This window comes from Syngnathoides biaculeatus, chromosome 13 (assembly GCF_019802595.1).
Source record: "Syngnathoides biaculeatus isolate LvHL_M chromosome 13, ASM1980259v1, whole genome shotgun sequence".
Taxonomy (NCBI): domain Eukaryota; kingdom Metazoa; phylum Chordata; class Actinopteri; order Syngnathiformes; family Syngnathidae; genus Syngnathoides; species Syngnathoides biaculeatus.
The window spans coordinates 8806392-8830352 of record NC_084652.1 but is presented as its reverse complement, the minus strand read 5'-3'; the positions used below and the strand labels follow the sequence as shown (position 1 = coordinate 8830352).

Below are 23961 nucleotides of genomic sequence, written 5' to 3'. Positions count from 1 at the left end.
ATTCACCTCTGCGGCGCCCCCGAACAACGACGCCGTGGCCAAACCGCCTTCCCGTCCAGTCCACCTCCGCGGCGGAGATGAGCCACCCTGGCGGCGCCGCGTCCCCCAATCACGGCTTCGGCCGGGGTGGCACATCGACACATTTAGCACCCCTGATTTACGGATTACGTCCCCCCCAACTGTTTTTTTTTTTTTTTTTTTTAGTAGCTGTATACACACCTGTCATTTGGAACCCACAAATCTTTCATTCTTTGCACCTGTGCAATCAATTTTTCACGATGAATCGAGTCTTTTGGAAAAGTATGAAGAGCGAATCCATCCTCCCAAGTGTTCGAGCAATATCCAGCGATACAATGTGCCGCCATTTTGGCTAACACGAAGGAACAACGAGCTACCTCCCAGCAGGTAAAACTAGTCTAAACTTATGAGACCACCTGTGTGCGCTACTCCCTTGTACGTCACTTCCTGTTTCTTCTCGAAAACAAATCCCTTGGGAGCATTTTCATGGCGGAAGTTACAAAAAGCTGTATACATCAAAATCATGTTTTGTTGTGAAAAAAACAGATGGGTCCATACCGGCAGCTGTTTTTTTTCATTAATAACAAACAAAAAAATCATGCATTTAATGAAAGTGGACCTTTAAGGCAAAGGCTAGGGTTTTATTAATGATTCTTAGTGTTACGAATTTAGGTTTGAAACCAAGGGTAGGGTTTGAATTTTGGATTTTCAATTTTAAAGTTTCAATTTTGTGATTACTGACGGTGTTTCGGTTTGAGGCCAGCCCGGATGAGGGTTCCCAAAAAGGATTAAGGCTTCAAAATAGTTTTACAAATGATGGTATGATTTGTAATACTATTTGTGATGTTGACGTATAAGTACTGTAGTCTTGTTGCACGAGTGACGTCACAGCCAGTGTCAGGAAGTGGACCCCAGTCACATGACTTGCGCTTAGCCACGGAGAGCAAATGAGGAGGGGGAGTGGGCGGGCTCTTCCTCTTGCAGACCAATCGGAACGCAGCGTCGCTTGCCCTAGCTGCAGATTTTCTTTGGAGGAGGAGGAAGAGGAGGGGGGGAGAAAGGCCGCAGAGGGGACGAATAACGGTACCTACCCTCGAGCTGGATTTTCGCCCCCCCGCCGCTCCTCCTACCGACATTTCATGGCGTCGCCCTGCTGCTAAGGAGCGTCCAACGAGCTTCGTGGAAGTAAAAAAAAAATGGCCTGGATGTGGAAGGTGAGCGAGTGAGTGAACGGTAGGAGACGGGCGGACCAAGTGGAACGGGGAATGGAGTGAGGGCGGTACGGGGGTCGGTGTGCTCATCGGTGTCTCCTTATCAACGAAAACGACGCGTGAAAATGATGTCGTGTGCGCCGATGAAGGTAATGCACAACGCGACAGCGGCCGTCCAACTCTGGCGGGGGTCCGCTGGTCGCAAACTCCTCATTTTGGGAGGTTTGTCGAATTGAGCGTAAAATCGGGCGTGTTTTGGTGCTGTCCGTCGGCCTTCTTTGTGAATGCAGGTGTTGTTACACATCACGTGGCGCGCGCCCGTGTCACGGTGAGCAACAAGTGATGGATTTCAGTTCAGGACAGCGCTTGCCCAACTTTTGACGCCACGTACCACCTAAATAAATAGATAAAAAAAAATGGAAATCTTAATCCTCCAAGTTACACCATCCAGACCACCATTAAAATACAGAGGTTTTATTCCTATTTGCATTGTTTGATGCACACTTTGCTTAAATATAGGATGAAAAAAATAAATGGTTGAATCAGAAAGGACACACTGTACATACAAACTATACATAAAAATTAAAAACAAAAAAAAATACTTAAATCGGCAGCACACTGATGTAACTGGTTAGAGCGTCTGCCTCACAGTTCTGAGGACTGGGGTTCAAATCTCAGCCCGGCCCGTGTGGAGTTTGCATGTTCTCGCTGTGCTTGCGTGTTTTTTCTCCGGGCACTCCGGGTTTCCTGCCACGTCCCCCCTCCCCCCCCAAAAAAAAAACAAATAATTGGCTGGCAACCAGTTCAGGGTGCACCCCTCCTGCGATGATAGCTGGGGTTGGCTACAGCACTTCCGCGACTCTTGTGAGGATAAGCAGCTAAGAAAATGGATGGATCCATTTCAAGAAATCCTGACGGAGACCTAATAACTCACTTTTGACTGACACAATTTCCTTACAATTTACATGGTAATGTGTGTTAAATCAAAACGTAGGACATATCAAAGGCACATTACATCCATAAAACCGGATGATTTTGAAATTCCAGCCGTTCATCCATCCATTTCCTTTGCGGCTTATCCTCACGTGGGTGGCGGGGAGTGCTGGAGCCTATCCCAGCTGTCAACGGGCAGGAGGCAGGGTCCACCCTGACGCAGTTTCCACCCAATCGCAGGGCACATTGTGACAAACAGCCGCACTCACAATCACACCTTGGGTAAATTTAGAGTGTCCAATTAATGTTGCATGTTTTGGGGATGTGGGAGGAAACCGGAGCGCCCGGAGAAAACCCAAGCAGCCACGGGGAGAACATGCAAACTCCACACAGGCGGGGCCGGGATTGAACCCGGTCCTCAGAACTGTGAGGCAAACGCTTTAGCAACTGAAACACTGTGCCGCCCCATATGTATGTTTTTTTTTTTTTTTTGACTCCTAAAAGTGGACATGTTCCCGAAAAAGAAGACAACACTTGTCACCGAACCAAAGTGTCTCAAATTACAAAAAAAAAGTGATCCTTTTTAACCCGTTCACTACCATTGACGGTTTTAGAAGTCAAATATCCACATTAACTGGTAAGCTTCAAGCCGCTTAATCTTCGCAACATGAAATTTCAGAGCAATATTTATGATGAAATCGACAAAAAAGTCTGGAAAGACAAGAAGACTTTAAAACACGTATGACAGATGGACAATGTTGGCTCAACAGAGTGTGGGAAACCCGATTTGCATTTGTAACACATCTGCGCTCCGGAAGCCTCCGAACCGACCAATCGCCAGACGACCTTGTTTGAAAAGCTCTTTGCAGACTGCCTGAACGGCAAAGTGATTCACTTGGAGGCCGCGCGTCCGAGCCGCCAAAGCCCGGCCTGATCCCGTCACGTCAAGTGCGAGATCGCCACCTTGTCGGCGCCAAGCCGCCGTAATCCTCTGCGCACATTCTCACCGGGCTTTTCCCACCTTTTCCTCATCTTACTTTGTGTGGCGGCTCGCCGCGAGCTCGCGGTGCCCTTGAGGCAGACCTCTAAGCCAGTGGTAAATCCTGTTATCTGAATTAGTGTCATCCTGACTGTTTGCACTACAAGTAGAAGTAAAACTTAAGCTACTAATGAACGATTGAGAAAATAATACCCTGTAGTACAGTGAAGCCTGGCTATCCGTGAGAGATCGGCGACCCCTACTGCGGATAATGACAAAAACTGAATAGTAGGCACACCCCAAATATGTGGATAAGATGACTTAAAAGTTTTTGGGGGGGATACAAGGGCCGATTTTACGCTTTGACTTGTTAGCAAAAAAAAAAAGTTATAACACTTTAAGCTATACGAACACAAACAGTGGACTGACGCATGCAGACAGATAATAAAACAAAATACTCATGGGGATATATATTTGCCTATATAAAGAGTACCTCAGATGCATTATTTGCCTTGAGGATGCTCGTGGAAAAGTACAGAGAATGTCAGAAGGAGCTACATTGTGTCTTTGTGGATCTTGAGAAAGCCTATGACAGAGTACCAAGAGGGGAACTGTGGTACCGCAAGTGCAAGTCCGGTATGGCAGAGAAATATGTTACAATAGTACAGGACATGTATGAGGGCAGCAGAACAGCGGTGAGATATGTCGTAGGTGTGACAGAAGAATTTAAGGTGGAGGTGGGAGTGCATCTGGGATCCGCGCTGAGCCCCTTCCTGTTTGCAGTAGTAACGGATAGGCTGACAGATGAGGTTAGACTGGAATCCCCTTGGGCTATGATGTTCGCAGATGTTATTGTGATCTGCAATGAAAGCAGGGAGCAGGCGGAGGAACGATTAGAAAGATGGAGACGCGTACTGGAAAGGAGAGGAATGAAGATTAGGGCTGGAGAAGGAAGAGTGGAGCTCCAGGGAGAAGAGATAGCGAGGGTGGACGACTTCAAATACTTGGGGTCAACAATACAGAGCAATGGAGGCGGTAAAGAGGTGAAGAAACTGGTCCAAGCAGGGTGGAACAGTTGTGGGAAGGTCTCTGGTGTTGTATGCGACAGAAGAGTCTCCGCTAGGATGAAGGGCAAAGTTTATAAAACAGTGGTGAGGCCGGCCATTATGTGCGGATTAGAGATGGTGGCACTGAAGAAACAACAGGAAGCAGAACTGGAGGTGGCAGAAATGACGATGTTAGAGAGGAAGATGCACGAGATGGGCTTGGATGGAAAAAGATGTCACAAGCCGAAAGGAAAAGAAGAAGAAGAAGACTCGTGGGGATATCTTCTTTATCCTCTGCGAAGAATGCACCATTTAAGTGTAATTAGGATGTACTGTATATCCTTATTTCTGCATGATATTGCGTGACACGGCGTGTGAGTGGTGAGCACATCCGCTTTACAAGACACTACGTTGCCCTGTAGGTGTGTCTAAAAGTGGTTGTGTAGCCTTTCATTCACAAAATGAGTGTCGGGTGTTGAATGTCAAGCGCCACTCCTGACATTGTGGAACACGCTCATGCACAGTCGCTGTCCCGCCTCGTGTCACAGATACTACATCCAAAGGCGGAAAAATGCCGGATTGACTTCCTCCTACTGTTCTGTTTCGGTCCTGTTCACACAAAGGCACTGCATGTGTGTGTGTTTAGAGTAGGACGGACAAATATTAGTGCTTTATCCTCTGCGGGATTGTGTTCTGTTAGTTGTGATGCATGCATTAGCTAATGGCTTCTGACTAAGCTCATATTAAAGTGACACATAAATGCACACACGCTGGGCCTGGTCACCTTTCCTTTTCCAGGGCACATTAAGCACGCCTATGCGTTGAGCCTCAGGGACGCTAACAGATTAGCATTTGTTTGACCTGGATTGAAGGATTATTATGATTTATTTTTTTTTGCTCACGTCATAAAAAATTGATATATGTATATTTTTTTCTAAATCGACGTTGTTGCACGTCTCGAAGGAATTGCGCCCTCTGCTGGGCGCTGCGAGGACGTGCAATCCTTGCAAGTTTATTTAGCGGCCTGGACGACTGTGACTACCAAAAAAGACAAAAAATGTTTGTTTTTTATTTTGGGGTATTTTTTTTATTGTGTTTTGAGACTCTTTGTCGGATAGACCAGGGCAGTTGCAGCACATGAGAGTCTCCCAAAAAAAGTGCTGACAGGAAGTCACCCACAAAAACAACTTTATTCCAGTTTTTTTTAATCTTTTTTGTAGTTTTGGAAGGTAAAATTTCCCTAGGTGAAAAAGAGCCACTTCCTCCCCAGACGTTGTTGCCGAGTGCCGTGAGGGATGTACAATAAAGCATCTGTGTTCTTGCTTTGGCCCACAGTGGAAGTCAGTGATCGCCACCGGACTGGTGGCGGCGGCGGTGTCGCTCTTCGTGGTGGCCGTCCGCCTGGCGGAGAAGCCTTACTTCCCGTGGCAGCCCGCGTTGGGCGAGGCGTTCGGTGGTCACTGGGTGGCGTCCAAACAACCCTACCAGGCCTTCAAGCCCCACCCGGGCTACGTCAGCATCCCCAAACAAGAAGTGAGTATTTTTCTTTGGTAGGTTGGGGGCACTGATCAAAAAAAAAAAAAAAAAAAAAAAAGACTGGATAGCTCATTGCCCACCAAAACTGAAGTCACCAAAAGCAGATATCCGCCATCTTGATACTCCCAAAACAACCGTGACAACCTGTCCGTTAATCGCCATTTCCGTGGCTGTGAGCAGATATTCCACAATTAAGTGAGAAAGATTTATTTTGACACCGTTAAAGTTTGTTTGTAAAGTTTTTTTATTTTATTTTCTGATGAGTTTAATTCACTTGAACGAAGTTTTGTTTACGGGTGTTGTTGTTCACTGTTCACTCTCTGCTTCACCTTTATAGGCCGACGGTTTTTCGCGAAAAATATTTTCACTTCATCTTCATCAGTGGATAAGCAAGAAAACACATTTTCTGTAAAATTTTTGATGAATGTCATAATACAGAACTCTGGCAATTGAATTTGATTTTCAAATGCGAGGAAACAAATTGAAATTTTCTGTCTGAAATAGGACGTCGGAGAGACAACAAATAAACAATGCATTTAGCATGTATTTTCCCATATTTCCGAAAATATATCTAACCGATTGACTTCAAATTTAATGTTTTTATGAAAAAAAAAAATCCAGAGTTTTTTGCTATGTTATGATGATAGTGCTACACAGCGTATTTTGGGAAAAGTTAACATGTCACGGAAATCGGGCCCTAAGTTTTCTTGGTAGCCACGGTGTTCCATGTCTTTCCTTTGCACGTCGCCTTTTTTGGCTCACCAAGACGAATTAGAAATCCTTCATGTTACCAGAACTGAAAAAATGTCAAACTCACACGACCAGTTATAACTCTAAATGCCAAATTTTGAGGAAAAACCCCGCCATAATCCAACCTGTAAACCGTGTCCTCCACAAGTTTTGGGAGTACCAGGATGGCGACCAACTGTCTTCAACCAATCGACACACCGCGAGATATGTATGCGCTATCCAGTCTTTTTTTTTTTTTTTAAATCAGTGGTTTGAATGGGCGTAAATGTCTTCCAATCAATGAAGAAGATCCGTCTCGTTGAGCGTAGGCTTAATTTATTAGGTCGCAAGGTTGGCAAAATGCCTCTTTTGATGTTTCCTTGTCTTTTTTTTTGTGCCACGCTCCTCTATTCCATTCTCCTGCCTTCAAAGGGCTCAATGCTGGTTATTCCCCGTGCAATTTATGGAAATTGAAATATCAAAGCGCTTTAATACCCGACATTACAAGGCGAGGAGAAGGCATCCGAGAAAATTTGCGAGGCTCACGTTTCTCAGCGGAGAAAAAAAAAAAGCAAAATTAATGTCCAGCCTTGGAGTCTGTTGGTCTGAGCTTTCTCTCTTCCGCATCAAGCGGACCCATCCAGGCGGCGAACGGCATTGTAGGTGGTTGTTGAGGGGGGCGGCTGGGGGGTGGCTCTTAGCCTCCCTTAAGCCCCGGCCAGCAACACTTTAACAGGCGGACATATTTCTCCCGGATGGTAATATCCTGCCATCCGTAGCGCCGTGTCACTGGAGGGGTTATAAACTTCTCACCCACATGTTTAATGCATGACGGCGTTCCTCTTTTTCACCAACTCTTCCAGGTGTGAAATATCCTCATCCTGCTCTATGGCTCGCGCACACACACACATGAAATGGCAGCTTTTCTCAATGGAGTCTGTAAGGTTGAGGACTTTGATTCGGATCATCAGCTGCAATGTTACTGCTTTTATTCTGGCACATTTCTACTTCCTGTTCAGTAGAGAGAATCAAACCCAATGTTGACCAACCTTTTGTGAACTGATTTCGATCTTTTGTGACAATATTCATGTATATTTTTGTTCAGTTTGTACTGTTACTGCTTTTATCTCAGTTGGTCATTATTCCCTGTTTTATTTTTTACTTTTCAAACTGCGCATGCACATCGAGCGCTATGTCGATTAGTTGAAGCCACCATCTTGGTACTCCCAAAACGTGCGGTGGACATGATTTACAGGTTGCATTATGGCGGGGTTTTTCTCAAAGTTTGGCATGTAGAATTAAAACTGGTCGTGTGAGCTTGACATTTTTTCAGTTCTGGTAACATGAAGGACATTTTATCCGATTTTGTAAGCCAAAAAAGGCTAACTTCAAAGGAAAGACATAGATCACCGTGACTACCAAGAAACCTTGAATATTTCCTGGGACCCGATTTCTGTGATATGTTAACTTTTCCCAAAATACGCTGTGAAGCACTATCATCATAACAAAACTAAGCATTTTTTGTCATAAAAACATTCAATTTCAAGTCACTCAGTTCGATATATTTTGGGAAAACTGAGAAAATACATACTAGACGCATTGTTCATTTGTTGTCTCTGCGACGTCCTATTTCAGACAGAAAATTTCAACTTGTTTCCTCACATTTGAAAATCAAATTCAATTTGCAGAGTTCTGTATTATGACATTCATCAAAAATTTCACAGAAAATTTGTGTTCTTGCTTATCCACTGATGAAGTTTGGGAAAATATTTACATCCCTTTTTTACGAAAAACCGTCGACCTATAAAGGTGAAGCAGAGAGGGAACAGTGAACAACAACAACAACCGTAAACAAAACTTTGTTCAAGTGAATTAAGCTCATCAGAAAATAAAAAAAAAACCTTTACAAACAAACTTTAACAGTGTCAAAGTAAATCTTTCCAACTTACCTGTGGAATATTTTCTCACTGCCACGAATCTGGTTGCACAGGTCGGCATGGTTGTTTTGGGAGTATCAAGATGGCGGATGGCGACTTCAGTTTTGGTGGCCAATGAGACGTCCAGTCTTTTTTGGGGGGGGGGATTAGTGAGTTTGACAGGAAGGGCCACTGAGTGAAAATGGAGACCGCTATGTTCGGTTCTAAACTGTCTGGCATATGCTCCTCTACGGTTGGTTAAGGATTTCATGACATTAGTGGTTGATTATAGTTATAGTGATGACAGTTGCATGAAATCTTATGTTAAAATATGTTTTTAGAAGGCAGTTTGTATTTAGTTTGTTTTTTATACCATAGTCCACTTCTTTTTTGACATTTGTATTACAGTAAACGCTAAATTACAATTTTTGCCCGTATGACGTTGACGTAACGCCGTTCTTAACATTACCACACCGGCATTATGCTTTTTCTTACTTTAAAATGAATCCAATGATAATATTAGAGGGATGTTTTTTGGCAAAGGAGCCTTATGAGGGAGCCCATCAAATATATGCGTGTGATCATAACTTATATAGGTTTTAAGAGCGGCGCATGATATCTCCATCAGGGAGTACGTTAATTGAATGTGCCCCGGGAGGTTACGACGTAGAACAGAGAGGCGAGGAAGGGGTGCCGTTAAGTGGCTGGAGAACATTATCTCGAGGAATCGGTTAGCTACACTCTCAGATGCTGACAAAGAGCCCTCCGGCCAGCGAAATTTGCACATTATAGCCCCCAAATAAAAATGCAGCTGAATGTCAATCGCTTCCACGTCTAGAATTTGGTAAGACTGTCAGTAAAAAAGTCAAGTTTTGGGGAGCAACATCCTTCCAAGTCTGGCCCAGATGGGGGGTTTACGTCATTTTAATTTACCTAGTTTCTCAAAGGCAGCACGGTGGATGAGCTGGTGAAGCGTTGGCCTCACAGTTCTGAGGTCCCGGGTTCGATCCCAGACCCGCCTTTGCGGAGTTTGCATGTTCTCCCCGTGCCTGTGTGGGTTTTCTTCAGCCACTCTGGTTTCCTCTCACATCCCAAAAACATGCAACATTAATTGGACACTCTAAATTGCCCCTGGGTGTGATTGTGAGTGCGGCTGCTTGGCTGGCAACCAGTTCAGGGTGTACCCTGTCTCCTGCTTGTTGACAGCTGGGATATGCTCCAGCACTCCTCGTGAGGATAGGTGGCAAAGAAAATGGATGGATGGATAGTTCTGCATAAAATTGGGGAATTAAAATGTGTTCACCTATTTTTTTAATAATTTGTCTCATTAAATATTAGGTTACTTGTGATTATTTGAATACTTAAATAAAATAAATATATTTTATATTAAATTGATCATTAGTTGGTTTGTTATTGATTCAATTATAAATATTTAAAATGAGAATTAATGCTCTTATTATTAAATATACACATCTATTCATTTTCTGTACTGCTTAGGGGCAATTAGAATTAATTGGTCAGTCCGTGTATTGTCAATAATTAAAAGAATATAATTCCGCCTTGAGATAGGAGTTCGTTTATTTACACATTTATATGTGATATAAGCCGCAACATTGCGGCAACAAGCATGAGAGTATCCGGTCACCATCAATGAAAATTGGTTTTCTTGCATTGGAAGGACAATGCCAGTTGGTGGCAGTAATGCACCATTTAGGTGTTTTGCCAACTGCCCTTTGACCCCACAGGTGGACAAGAAAAAGCGGAAGAACAACATATTCGGTAGAGTGGCGTTTTGCGGTTGCATTTTACGTGGTCGCAGGTTGTATAAATATTATTACTGTGCGGTTTGGTACAGCTCATGAACAGAAACACTTATAAAAAAAATGTTATTTGGTCTGTGTTATGGGGTGACTGGAGTAAGTTAATTCCATTTTCATTCATTTCAACTGAGAAAGATGATTGGAGATTTGAGTGTGGTCATGGAATGAATCAAACTCATGTCCCAAGGCACTACAGTATTTCTTTCTTTTTTTTTTCTACCATGTTTTAACTGCACTGATTACATACATTTTACTTGATCTGCGAATGACCATGCTCATCTTTCTCTTTTAAAAATAAACTGTACCCCTTGGGCACAATACTTTGCCCAGCCCTGCTGTAAACACACGAAACATCACCTCCCACAGGCATCTTTTGTAATCCTAATAATCCTGCCACATACTGTACATTAACACACACAGACACAGAGCGGGCATTTGGAAAGCTGCAGCGTTAAAGTCGCTAAACGATGGCCGCTGCGCTGCAAACTGCATCTCGCGCTTGATTAAAATGCAGAAGACGGCGTTCATTAATAGGCCGTGATTATTACATTAGTGCAATCGTTCCCGGCGGATCCCACCGTCCACGCTGAGTCATTCTCCTTGAAAGACGGCTCTGTGCTTGCCTGTTGATGGTTGAGGAACATCCTCCGAAACACCAATCATTCACTGATCCTGCCCATTAGTCCTCCTACCAAAATTTCGCTCTAGAGTCCAAATTCTTGCCATTTGTTAAACATCTTTTGTTAACTGGTCAGTATATGTTTTAAAGGTCCACTGTCATGAAATGCACGATTTTTAGTATGTTATCAATGGGAAAAAAGGCACTGGATGGACTCATACATTTTTTTCACCACAAAACTTGATTTTGATGGATATGACTTTTTGTAACTCCCGCCATAAAAATCCTTTCGAGGGATTTGTTATTGAGAAGAAGCATGAAGTGACGTTACAGCAGCAGCGCACTCAGACTGGCTCGTCTGTTTATACGCGTTTTACCTGCTGGAAGGTAGCTCTTTGTTCCTTTGTGTTAGCCAAAATGCCGGCTCGTATTGCTGGATATTGTTCTAACACTCGGGAGGATGGATTCATTCTTCATACTTTTCAAAAAGAGCCGGTTCATTGTGAAAAATGTATTGCACGAGTGCAAAGGACGAAAGCTTTGTGGGTTGTAAATGAGAGGTAGGTGTGTATAGAGAGACTAAAATAAACAAGATCCACGTATGTAAATCAGGGGATGTTAAATATGTCGACGTACCCGTCGGCGCCTCGTCCGGCGAGCACGACTTCAGCCGGGCCGTTTCATACATATTGTCTGGGACTCTGTTGTTAGTTAAAAAGTGATCCGCATATCATCTAAATATGGCTCGAAATGATCGGCCTTAGTCACTTCACTCGATTGTGAGATGTTCTCTTCTTTGAAAAGAGTTTGTGTGTCCCATACCAGATGGCACAGCATATTTTCAATGACGAATGCCACGGTCTGATGTAATGAAAAGACGATGCAGGCAATAGGGCTACCACTTAAATGTCGAATGAGACGTGTGCAACTTAGCGCATGGGTGACGCGCTTTCCGCTCAAATTTCATTTTTTTCATATCGACATTGAAGTGAATAATGTTACATTACAATATCTATTTTAGAATGTTTATAGGCGTGACCTTTGACCTTTAAGTTAAGCTAATTAGTAGCTGTCTCAATGCGTTCAGTAGTCTGTTTTCTCTGATGGACTCAAACACATGAGGGCTGCCCAGATTCTAATCAAAGCCTTTTGATAACAAAGGGTCAATCAAAAAATGAAAAATATAAATGGTTTGACATTAACCTTGCCGTTTCTTTCCCCCATATCTCGCGGCAGCCCCTGAAGCTGAAGTGCGAGCTGTGCAGCGTCGTGTCCAGCTCGGGCCAGATGCTGGGCCAGGCGGCGGGGGCGCTCATCGACAGCTCGCCGTGCATCTGGCGCATGAACAACGCGCCCACGCGGGGGTTCGAGCGAGACGTGGGCCGCCGCACCACGCTGCGGGTGGTGTCGCACACCAGCGTGCCGCTGTTGCTGCAGAGGCCGCAGCACTTCTTCGGGCAAAACAACGGCACGGTCTACGTGGTGTGGGGGCCGCTGCGCAACATGCGCACCGACGGCAAGGGCCTGGTGTACAACATGCTGCGACAGGCGGCCGACAGCTACCCGCACGCGCGCATCTACGCCACCACCGAGGACAGGATGAACTACTGCGACATGGTCTTCAAGAAAGAGACAGGCAAGGACAGGTGAGTCAAAATGGCATTCAAGTAGTTCCAAAGTCAAAAATCTTGATGATGAAACCATGTTGCGTTGAACCTCAAGTTAAATATCCTGATGAGAACTTTTCAGATATGTAATTATTAGCTTGATACGACCTTTAAAGAAAAAAAAAGTGATGTTTCCTGTTTAAAAAGGTCCCTAATATCCACATTTTTACTGTGGTCGGATATCACCGCACAAAACATGTCAAGTCCCGCCTCAAATCAAAGGTCACGGTGATAGCTTTTCCAATAAGTAATCATTAGGTCAAAATAACCTTAGTAGATGATGTAATCCCCCCTAAAAGGTGCTGTTCTCAGTTTAAAATGTCACCAGTATCCACATTTCTACACTTAGTATTCACCAGTAATAAGGTCAGAGGTCCTAATGAGAGGTTTATATATATATATATATATATATATATATATATATATTTTTTTTTTTTTTTTTTAATTTTGCCTGAAAATGTCTCATATCTAGTCTAAATCCAACGGGGGTGCTCAATGTGTTGAATATGATCATATTGCTAGATCACATGACATAAAAAATGAAATTTAAAAAAGACATCAGCCTGTTATCCATCCCTTTGCATCAATGACATCTGAATTTTTCTGACACTTAGCTCACACACGTGCAAAAACCAGCGCTAAAAGCTAACCACAAGTGCACAAACTTGGTTGCTAAGAATGTCAGGACTAACAAGCTAGTCAGTAAGTTACCTCCAATTTTTATCCCTGTGTTTTTACTGAGGGTCAGGGTATGAAAATTTCACCTTGAATAATGTCCAAAACTATCCCACACAATTATCATGACTCACTTTAATCAAACATCAAAAAGATATCTTTCCAGATACAGTAGAATCTCGATAGAATGGACTCGTCATGACTAGGTTTGTCATCAGATATGGCCATCAAAGGTTTTTTTTTTGAAGGCCATATACACCCACTTGACTATACTGTTCAAAATTATTGTTTTGTATTTGTTTATAAATGCCTGGATTTAAAAAAAAAAAGAAGCTTGAAAAAGGTTTGAAAATATCACATTTGTTCCAAACAAAAAATAGCATGTTTCAGCCTCTGGAGATTGTTGTTGTTGTTGGTTTCATTAGTCCTCCACGTAGGCATGGGTGGCACATCTATTCATATTGTTTATCTGCGAGCTGAAAATATGTCAGTCCGATTCTCTGCCTGCATTGCACCAGAGTGCCAATAAACATCCATCCATGCATTAGCCGCTATTTAGCCAATATCCGTGATACAGTATCGCAATCCGTTTTAGCAAGGATCCACTGTATGTAATTATTTTGTCAATATGACTTTGTCTGACATTGCAAATGAACAAATATCTACGGGCAGAAATCCCGCAATTTACTCTACAAGTTCACCAGTAAAGAAATATAAATTAATTGTGCCACTAACCACAACGAGTCGCACCTTAAATGAAATGTTTTGGCGAGTAATTGTTTTGTCAATATAACTTCATATTTACTGACATAATTATCCCAAACTAAAAGTCACAACTATACACTAAAAACAACACGAAAAACTACTTTGCAACAAACCACACTGTGTAATATCTTGAAGGTCATAATGAAAGCTGTCCAGATATGTAAAGATTTTGTCAATATCACCCTAAGTGAGATCTTGACCAAAAAAAAAAAGTTTTTTTTTTTTTTTTGCTTGAAAATGTCACCAATCTCACTGAAAGTTCATCACTAATGAGGTTAAAAAAAAAAAGTCATGTGTGTAACTAACCACGTGGAATCATCGCTCAAGGGGGGGAGTGACCTGTTAACATAATTTTACGACATAATTGTATGTTTGTGACGTTTGAGGCGAGACAGCAGTTTCCCTGTTAGTCCGAGGACGGGTTTTTTTCTCGCATCTCCTCTTTTTGCAAGGACTAAACAAACGAAACAACTCTCTGTTTTCATGATTGTTTGCTATTAGAGTAATACGATATGAACTATTGCCAAAACATGCGGCGAGAGGCGTAATACGTGCTGTGCCATCCGAGTGGATGGACCGGCGGCTGATTTTCAAGTGGCCTCCCGGGGCCTCGTCAAAGTGACTTTCATTGAGCTGGGGGGCCGTTTCCTAAATTGAGCTGTTTACGATTCACCTCGTAAGATGGTGATCGGGTGCAGGCGAAAAGTCAAACGTCAGTTTCCCACCCTCTGAATTCCTCTTGGCGCCATGACAAAGACGGCACGGTGCCCTTGTGATACTGGTACCTGGCCGTAAAGTCACTCACGTATCCCATCCTTTTGCAGTTTTGTTTACTTTCGGACTCTGTCCCACATTTTACATGTTTGGGAGATTTCAAGTGTGATTTTGGAAAATGGTTCTAATAGTTACGCAACAGTGCTCATCACCAAAAGTACACCAAACAGTCAAGAAAATAAGTATTTGAGCACCCTGCTGTATTGCAAGTTCTCCCACTTAGAAATCATGGAGGGGTCTGAAATTTTCATCGTAGGCGCATGTCCACTGTGAGAAAGACAATCTAAAAAGAAAAATCCAGAAATCACAATGTATGATTTTTTTTAACATGTGATAGAGCTGCAAATAAGTATTTGAACACCTGAGAAAATCAATGTTAATATTTGGTACAGTAGCCTTTGTTTGCAATTACAGGGTCAAACGTTTCCTGCAGTTGTTCACCAGGTTTGCACACACTGCAGGAGGGATTTTGGCCCACTCCTCCACACAGATCTTCTCAAGATCAGACAGGTTTCTGGGCCGTGGCTGAGAAACACATAGTTTTAGCTCCCTCCAAAGATTTTCTATTGGGTTTAGGTCTGGAGACTGGCTAGGCCACGCCAGAACCTTGATATGCTTCCTACGGAGCCACTCCTTGGTTTTCCTGGCTGTGTGCTTCGCGTCATTGTCATGTTGAAAGACCCAGCCACGACCCATCTTCAATGTTATGACTGAGGGAAAGAGGTTGTTCCCCAAAATCTCACAATACATGGCCGCGGTCTTCCTCTCCTAAATACAGTGCAGTCGTCCTGTCCCATGTGCAGAAAAACACCCCCAAAGCATGATGCTACCACCCCCACGGTTCACAGTAGGGATGGTGTTCTTGGGATGGAACTCATCATTCGTCTTCCTCCAAACACGGTTAGTGGAATTATGACCAAAAAGTTCAATTTTGGTCTCATCTGACCTCAAAACCTTCTCCCATAACTCCTCTGTGTCATCCAAATGGTCATTGGGCCTTGACGTGCTGGTTTAAGCAGGGGAACCTTCCGTGCCATGGATGATTTCAAACCATGACGTCTTAGCGTATTACCAACAGTCACCCTGGAAACGGTGGTCCCAGCTCCTTTCAGGTCATTGATTTAAGTCCTGTCGTGTAGTCCTGGGCTGATTCCTCAGCTTTCTAAGGATTATTGAGAGCCCACGAGGTGATATCTTGCATGGGGGTCCACTCCGATTGAGTTTCACCCTCCTGTTTCGCTTCTTCCATTTTCTAATGATTCCTCCAACATGAGACCTTTTTTCACCAAGCTGCTTGGCAATTTCTCCGTAGCCCTTTCCAGCTGTGTGGAGTTGTACAATTTTGTCTCTGGTGTCTTTGGACACCTCTTTGGTCTTGGCCATGTTACAAGTTTGAGTCTTATTGATTGTATGTGGTGGACAGGTGTCTTTATGCAGCTAAGGACCTCACACAGGATCAGGATCATACATGTAGGTCAACTTTTAAAGGCGTTCTAACAGGTCTTTGAAGGTTAGAATTCTAGCTGATAGACAGGTGTGCAAATACTTATTTGCAGCCATATCACACAAATAAATCGTTAAAGAAAAATCATACATTGTGATTTCTGGATTTTTCTTTTTAGATTATCTCTCTCACAGTGGACATGAACCTCCAATGAAAATTTCAGACCTCTCTCTCTCTGGGAGAACTTGCAATATACCAGGGTGTTCAAATACTTATTGTCTTCACTGTATATGATGATGATGATGATGATGAGAGAATTCATATTGAGTATTGATAATGGAACTCCCATCCGAGTGCGCACTGAGGTCAAGCCCTAGAAAGTAGATGGAAGTATGATGTTTCCATCATGTTTCTGTCCTGTTGGCAGCTTGTCTGAGACTTTTACCTAGCGCAACCCCACCGACCCACCGCCTCCCAGTCGAGCGTACACCCCCACAGACCGCTTTCCATTGACCAAAACGTGATACGGCCGTTATCCACTGGCCATAATCTCCAAGAGGTTTATCGCCGCCGCCCGCCGGGCCGAGCAGCGGCTCCCCGTCGGATGCTATCGGCCGGCGGCGGCAGATAAGCGACCTCGCTTAAATCACGCTGTCACGCCCGCTGTCCTGCCTTGGCATCCATTGGTCGCCGCGATCCCGTCCATAGATCTTTGGCAACACCGTTGGCATGTTATCCTTTTTGTCAGCCAAGGAATCATTAAGATATTGTTCATTCAGTGTGTACCGTTACAACACTTTGTCTCAAAAAAAGTGAATTCCATCTCTGAGAGCCAAACGACTAAGCTGTTGGACAGCATCTTTTTTATTTTTTCTTCCCACTGGCCAATTTTTCCACGCGGCTGAGCGCAGACGCGGGACCCTCGCAGCCCGATTATGAAGCGCGATTACACAGGCGTGACATCGGCGTTAATAAAGCGAGATTAAAAGGATATTGGACCCATCAGCCAGCGTGCAGCAGATGCCGCTGCGTGATGAGACCGCCATTTTGCAACCGTCCTCCATGAACAGAACATCCAAATGATCACGGTGTGATTGCGAGAATGTTCCGTATGGGTTTGTCAGCAAATGGCTTTAAAATGCGACCAGAAACGGCGAATGCTGACAGCGTTCGTCATACGTGACATTTTATGTGTGGGCTGCTGTTATGATATGCTGTGCATTATATTGTTGTACTGTATATTCTGTGTTGTTTCATAGCAGTTTTCATTTTTTTTTCACTCATGCTGTCACATATAATATTCCCCTTTTTTTTTTTGTTTCATAGATTTTTGCTTGTCAACGTATCAAGTTGAACATCACAGCACGGTCAAAAAAAAAATGCAGTCATTCAACTTTTTTTTTTTTTATCGACTGGCTGTCAAATTTTGTGGAGGTATCGCGGCAAGGGAGCTGCTCAGCGGGTTTGTTTTTGTTCTGGTCCGCATTGAGCTGCACCTTGAATGAAAAGGTTACGGTGAGGGCTTTCAAGATATGTAATTGTTTTGTCAATATGATATTGTTTGAGGGCCTAATGGCCAAAAATAGATGTCACCAGTCTCCATAAAGTTCACCAGTAATGAGGTCAGGAGCCATTGTGCAACCAATCACATCAGGTGAGACCTCAAATTAAAGGTCATGACGTGCGCTTTCACTTTTAAGATCATTTTGTTTTCCGTGACGACTTAATGAACAAAAATCATAATATTTGCACCTTCAAAGTGAAATTATGATGAGCGCTTTCTGTAGAGCCCGTGCACGTGACGTCACCGTTTTCACGGCGCCATATTGCTGGTCAAACAGAGCTGCCCGACATTGTGGGAGACATTGAACCGGAGGAGAATATTTACAATACCCGAGACATGTTGTGCTGTTGGTTGTCACAACAGACGAGACAGATATTAAAATATCATTCTACGGAGTACTAGCTGAAAAGTTGAGAAAAGATTGATGGATTTCAGCAATTAAACATGATCGATGGTGCCCAACCAAAATAAACCCACGCCTGTGGATCGATCGCGTCATTTCAGATAGAAATTATTTTTCTCAATCTCAAATTACCAAAAAGTATTTATAATGGCAAGTTGGCTCATTTGAGAACAATGCGTTAAAAATTTAAAAAAAAAAAAAAAATACAGGGAGTCGTCTCCAACGTACACGAAAGCATGTTGCAGCCACACGTTAAACTTCAGTAAACCTCTCCCCGACAGACATTTTTTTTTTTTAAATATGCATTGGTCTCAAATGAGTCCAGTGCGTATTTAAAAAAAGAAAATGACCCGTCTGTCACAGAGAGGTTTATGTAGGTTAACGTGTGGCCGCAACACGCTTTGGTGTACGGGGGCTGAAGCCTATCCCAGAGGTTTATTTATTTTTTTAAATACGCATTGGACTGATTTGAGAACAATGCATATTTTACAAAAAACATCAATCACGGAGAGGTTTACTGAAATTTAACGTGTGGCTGCAACGCGCTTCCGTTTCACAGTTAATAATTGCGAGTTTGTGTGAAACCAGGGGTCATTTATTTAAATATTGGTATTTTTTTTTTAAATCTGAGTCCATTACTATGTGGGACTTATTCCTGATTGAGAACATATCCAGCAGCGAACTATTTGTATGCGTCTAAACTTTTATACGCTTTCAAACTTTTCCGTGTAAATCTCGACGACTTACTCACCAGATCCATGTGTTGATCCAGTTGTCCAAGACAAGTGCAAGCGAATTAACAATCCAATTTCTTGTCAGCAAAAACATCGACTTTGGCATTAAATACGGGTCCTCTATGCCGAGTTTATCTTATTTTTCCACACACCTTCGTTTATTTTCACCTTCTGAATGTCTAGCGGTATCGGACAAGACTCGTGTCGTCTCCAACCGACTTACCATTGAACAATGCTTTGTTAAACCGGCAATATGGCGAAGTAAACAAAAGTTACGTGATTTTATGACGTAGGTGCACGAGCGCTACATGGCCCAATAATTTGTTGTGTGTTTGCATGATAATGTCGCCAAATCTCCAATGTGAAATCTAAAAAGAAGGAACTCGAAAATCATTGCGCAACAAACCACATGCAGTCATACTTCAAATTCCAAAGCCCTCATATGATGGTGCAAAAACCACAAAAATGCTGTTTTTTTGTGTGAATGCCCTAAAACTCATATGAAATTTCTTATGAAACTCACAAATCTGCATCAAACATTTACATATTGTTTTCCAAAAGAAAATCTCCAATGTTTGATATTGTTCGTATGGGTTCTTGCGACGCCGCAAGTGTAGCTAGTTAGCGGCCTTTGTGAAGAAAGTAATAGAAAAGCAGCAGCAGCCTTCACATGGCCCACAATGGCTTCTTATTAGCCTCCGGTCGAGTGAAGAAACGCTTGAGCGAGCCGACGCGGCGGCATTGCTCATTCGTGTCATTAAAAATGAATCGCGTCGTCCTTGTAGGGGGGGGGGGCAATAAAAGAACACACAAATAAATGTTCCGCCGCTTAGGATTTGTGCCCGTTTGCTTGTGCGTGCAGGATCCAATCAGGGTCGTACCTCAGCACCGGCTGGTTCACGCTCATCCTGGCCATGGACATGTGCAAAGAGATCCACGTCTACGGCATGATCAACGACACCTACTGCAAGTACGAGTCCCGCCTGTGTGTGTGTTGCGGGGGGGTAAAGAAAACTATTAGCCCCTTTCCACGATACGTACACGGGTCTGCTCAGCCCGGTTTTGATCGTCCGTGGTTTCCACTTCCAACGAGTAACGCGGAAAACTGTCCGTCCTCTCCCCCGTAGGACCGAAGGCTACCGCAAAGTCCCATACCATTACTACGAAGCCGGCAGCCGGGACGAGTGCGCCGAGTACCTCCTGCACGAGAGCGCCCCCTACGGAGGGCACCGATTCGTCACGGAAAAGACGGTGTTCGCCAAATGGTCCAAAAACCACGCCATCAAGTTCTTCAACCCGCCCTGGCAGCTGTCGTGATCCTCGGAAATGCTCATTTCGCACGTCATCCATCGGGTTTTTTGTTTGGCGGACGGCGGACGCTTCTCGCCATTCGCATCACACGCCAGTCCAGCCAAGACTCTTTTTTTTTTTTTTTTTTTTTTTTTAAATACGAAGATAAACCGAAGGAAGAAACTGTTAGCTGGAGATGCAGATGTCATTCCGGTCACTTGGCAAGTCTTGGTCACGGTAGGCCCGATCTAGTGACCTTAGAATCCAGCGTCTGCACGGACTGAGCCGCATCTGAAGGGCAGAGACATTAGCACTCCAAACCCTTAGGGAAGTCTTCTCTGAAGTCAAAACTGATGGAAGAAAGTGTCCCTTAGAGGCATTTTTTCTTTCAATGTCCCAGCGAATTTAATCGAAGACGGGTCCGGGTCAAATGCAGGTGTGGGAGTCGAATAGCCCCGACGACTTAGTCACAACTGAAGGCAGTGACTCAGTCATTTCCTGTGCAAACCCTCACGCCGCCTTCGAGGGCGTCATCAGTTAGCGTTTTTTTCAGCGGCGGAATTTGGAGCCCCGTGTGTTCACTCGTTAATTTATTCCGCAGAGATCCGTGCAGTTGGACTTCGACGCGGTCACACTCCATCAAGTTGTGCCTCCTCTCCCTTCCTCTACTTTTGCTTTGTTTTTTCTACATCAAGACTCGCTTCGTGTTAGCTACCTTCTTGTTGTGCCACCCCCACACCCCCACCCCTCAGGTGTTTGTGCTCAGGATGGTGATTCACGAGACATCACGTTTCATTTATCCTTCAGGCTTGTCCTTCATCGGCTTTATTGTAGCACTGCGAGACGAATAACAACCTCCCGATACTTTAAGTTTTTTTAAAGTAGTTTTTTTTTTTTTTACAAAAAAAAAAGGATTTCCTCAAATAGTGGCCGTCCCTCTAATAGATGCCCAGTCACCCACCGGCTACATAATCCCCTTGAGATTAAGACTCGAAGTGTTCCGCTAGCTCACTCCACAATGTTTATGTAACTGGACTAGTTTCAGCCACCCATTTTCTTTGCCGCTTATCCTCACGAGGGTCATGGAGAGTGCTGGAGCCTATCCCAGCTGTCAACGGGCAGGAGGCGGGGTACACCTTGAACTAGTTGCCAGCCAATCGCAGTCCCATTCACAATCACACCTAGGGACAATTTAGAGTGTCCAATTAATGTTGCATGTTTTTGGGATGTAGGAGAAAACCGGAGTGCCCGGAGAAAACCCGCGCAGGCACGGGGAGAACACGCAAACGCCACACAGGCGGGGCCGGGATCGAACCCGGGTCCTCAGAACTGTGAGGCCAACGCTTTACCAGCTGATCCAGCGTGCCGCCTTGGACTACTTTCAGTTACGTGTTTTTTTTTTCTGGAGAGTTTAAATCATCCCACTAATGTAACCATTGTAGCCTTTTAAATAATTTTATTTCTTAAGAAAAAAAAAATATTTAAAGCGACCTGGCGCTGTGTGAAAAAGTCATTGCGCGGATTCATGTTTCCGAAGACTGTTGCGGATTAGCGTTCCACTCGACTTGACATAATTGTTGTCCACATTTTTCTTCAGTACTTTTTTTAATTGAGTAAATAAATGATAATAATAGCACTTGGGGTAAATAAATTGGCGACTGTTTGAGGAAGTACGGCCGTTTAGCAGGAGCCAAGGTAGCAGGTGCCTGTTTAGCTAGCTCACTCGCATGGTCACCACATTCACGTCGTAGCTTCAGAACATGCCAACGGATCCGTCGAGTAGACCCAGACCTCCTCATCACGTGTTCTTTCCATGTAGCAAAACCCCAGCCGCGTTGAGGTCTACAGATGTACGAATCAGACCTTTGCTTTAGCCTCTTTCCGCGAGAGATCTCGCTAAAGACCTGATGTTTATCAGCCTTTGCCTTTCATGCAGAACCCAGTGAGCGATATTAGCGTAGTAGCAACACTGGCGGGTGGGGGACACGTTCGATTCCTTCCGGCAATGCCTCGGGTCACTGTGAAAGGTGACGGCCAGCGCACCATTTACGTACCACTCGTTTTTTGTTTTTGTTTTGTTTTTGTTTTGTTTTGTTGCGTTTCTCGTAGAGCAGGGAGGGCTTGGATGATGTCATTGGGCTTGTTTACCTCACCGGCAGACACGCACACACACGCCCCTGTGCTTTTTTTTTGCAGTCACCCGGCAGCTCTCGGATCAGTTTACACGCGATTGACTCCGTTTTCGGGACCTCGCCGCTCCGATTTTCTTCTTTGTTTTCAGTTTGCTGTTGTTTGCACCTCAGAGATGGGAGGCGCCTACCGGCCACTCCATTAGGTACACCTGTGACAATGTGATCAAATCCACTACACAAAAAAAAAGGTACTTATGATGTATTCATTGAAAAGTATGTTTATTAGTGATGTGTTTTTTGCACTGCATCATACATAGAGTTTCTTATGTTATGAAAGAAAAACATATAACTCCAATTCTTGTGACTTTTACCCTTGCTTGTTTTCACATCAAGTGTCCTTGTAAAAATGTTTGCGTGTGTGTTTGTTTGTGTGATACTGAATGTAAAATTACTAAAGTACTAACTTTTTTTCATTGGTGGAAGATTAGAATCAAAATGCTACATTTTATTAACCAGAAAAAATCTCCACTTTCATTTTCTGTCATTTGCTTCATAAATGTTAGTGGCATATTGTGAATGATTTATTTTTCAGTTGAATAAGAATGTATTTTTTGGGGTGTGGGGGGGCATTAAAAGAACCTAAAAGCACTCAATTTCATGGATGTGGTGACGGTGTGTTTATTTGCTGTCAACGCGCGACATATTGTTCTTCGTCCTTCCTCGCGGAAGAGGACCATCTTGATCCATTTATCCGTGTGTGTGTGTGTGTGTGTGTTGCGGTGATTGTGGAGATGGATGATAAAGCCAATCTATGCCCTGACGGTTCCGGGACTGGGGGCAAGCCAGCCCAGTGACAACTTGTGATGGGATTGTAGGCTTCGTTGGTTCTACGCCGTTAACAGCGGCCGACCGCAGGCGGAGCTGAACCCGGCGATTCTGCTATCCACCTCGTCATCAATGTTCAGAGAGAAAGGTTCTGCCGAGGTCCACAGCAGGCTATTTTTGTCTGTTCACTGTCAGTCCCTGATTAGGATTGTTGTCGTGCCAGATTGTATACACGCAGCGGTAAACAAGTCCGGTGTCAGAGTGCAGGCATCAACAGACAGGAAGTCTTGCAGGATGTCAACAGAGACGTCGCAAATTGAATAACTTGGCATCTGCTCTGTGTCGAATGTGGATCCCTGGGTTCGTTGTCCTGGAATGAACCGGCCCCCTTCGCTGAGACCACAAGCGACGCCGCCAAACGCACGCCGTCACGGAGGACCGGGGCGTTCAGGTTTGGCTGTGATTTTCAGAATCCAGTTTGACTCTCAGTATCAAAGTCTGGCGTCAGATCAACAAAAGTGGTGTCGGGGTTAATGTTTTGTTCCTGGCGTTTCTCCTGCAGCTGGGGTGGTGCAAACACCGTTAAATCATCCAATGATACTGTAACACCAAAAAATAAAAAAACCCAAACCAAAAGAAATGTAATTTCATCCTTTCATAAAATCAGAACAGTACTCAACAGTTTCTGTTTTAGGGTCTTTGTCAAAGAAATCGGAACCACTTTCAGTCGCGAAAGTGGCTGACTTAGCGATCGACATGTGTAGCTTTTACAAACTAAAAAACTAAAACACCATTCATGCGTTCTTTTGCAACAAGTAACACAGACAAAAGAAAAATAATACTTCAGTAGAAATGGATTTAGTCGGGCTCTCTGCTCCCAG

The 23961-nt window shown here is 43.9% G+C and overlaps 1 protein-coding gene across 5 annotated transcripts; it reads left to right on the top strand.

Annotated features, from left to right (window-relative positions):
* Window positions 1-1072: 1072 nt before the first annotated feature.
* st6galnac3 (ST6 (alpha-N-acetyl-neuraminyl-2,3-beta-galactosyl-1,3)-N-acetylgalactosaminide alpha-2,6-sialyltransferase 3) lies at window positions 1073-23664 on the top strand. Of its 5 annotated transcripts, XR_009797819.1 has the most exons (7): window positions 1073-1232; window positions 5523-5720; window positions 12044-12453; window positions 19696-19803; window positions 19961-22503; window positions 23047-23228; window positions 23304-23664. XR_009797819.1 is itself a non-coding variant. In XM_061839851.1 (5 exons), the coding sequence occupies exons 1-5, from the start codon at window positions 1215-1217 to the stop codon at window positions 20148-20150; spliced, it is 924 nt and encodes a 307-aa protein (XP_061695835.1). In that variant the 5' UTR covers window positions 1073-1214; the 3' UTR covers window positions 20151-23033. The 5 variants fall into 5 exon arrangements, 4 of the variants coding, with proteins under 4 accessions (XP_061695835.1, XP_061695837.1, XP_061695836.1 ...); XM_061839851.1 differs by lacking the exons at window positions 23047-23228; window positions 23304-23664 and having other exon boundaries at window positions 19961-23033; XM_061839853.1 differs by lacking the exons at window positions 1073-1232; window positions 5523-5720; window positions 23047-23228; window positions 23304-23664 and adding an exon at window positions 10126-10147 and having other exon boundaries at window positions 19961-23033.
* The last annotated feature ends 297 nt before the right edge of the window (window positions 23665-23961 follow it).

Excerpts from the sequence above, each read along its gene's own strand:
- st6galnac3 (XM_061839851.1), top strand. Across the intron at positions 5,721-12,043 it reads TCAGCATCCCCAAACAAGAA|CCCCTGAAGCTGAAGTGCGA; the intron begins GTGAGTATTTTT and ends ATCTCGCGGCAG. Across the intron at positions 12,454-19,695 it reads AAAGAGACAGGCAAGGACAG|GATCCAATCAGGGTCGTACC; the intron begins GTGAGTCAAAAT and ends TTGTGCGTGCAG.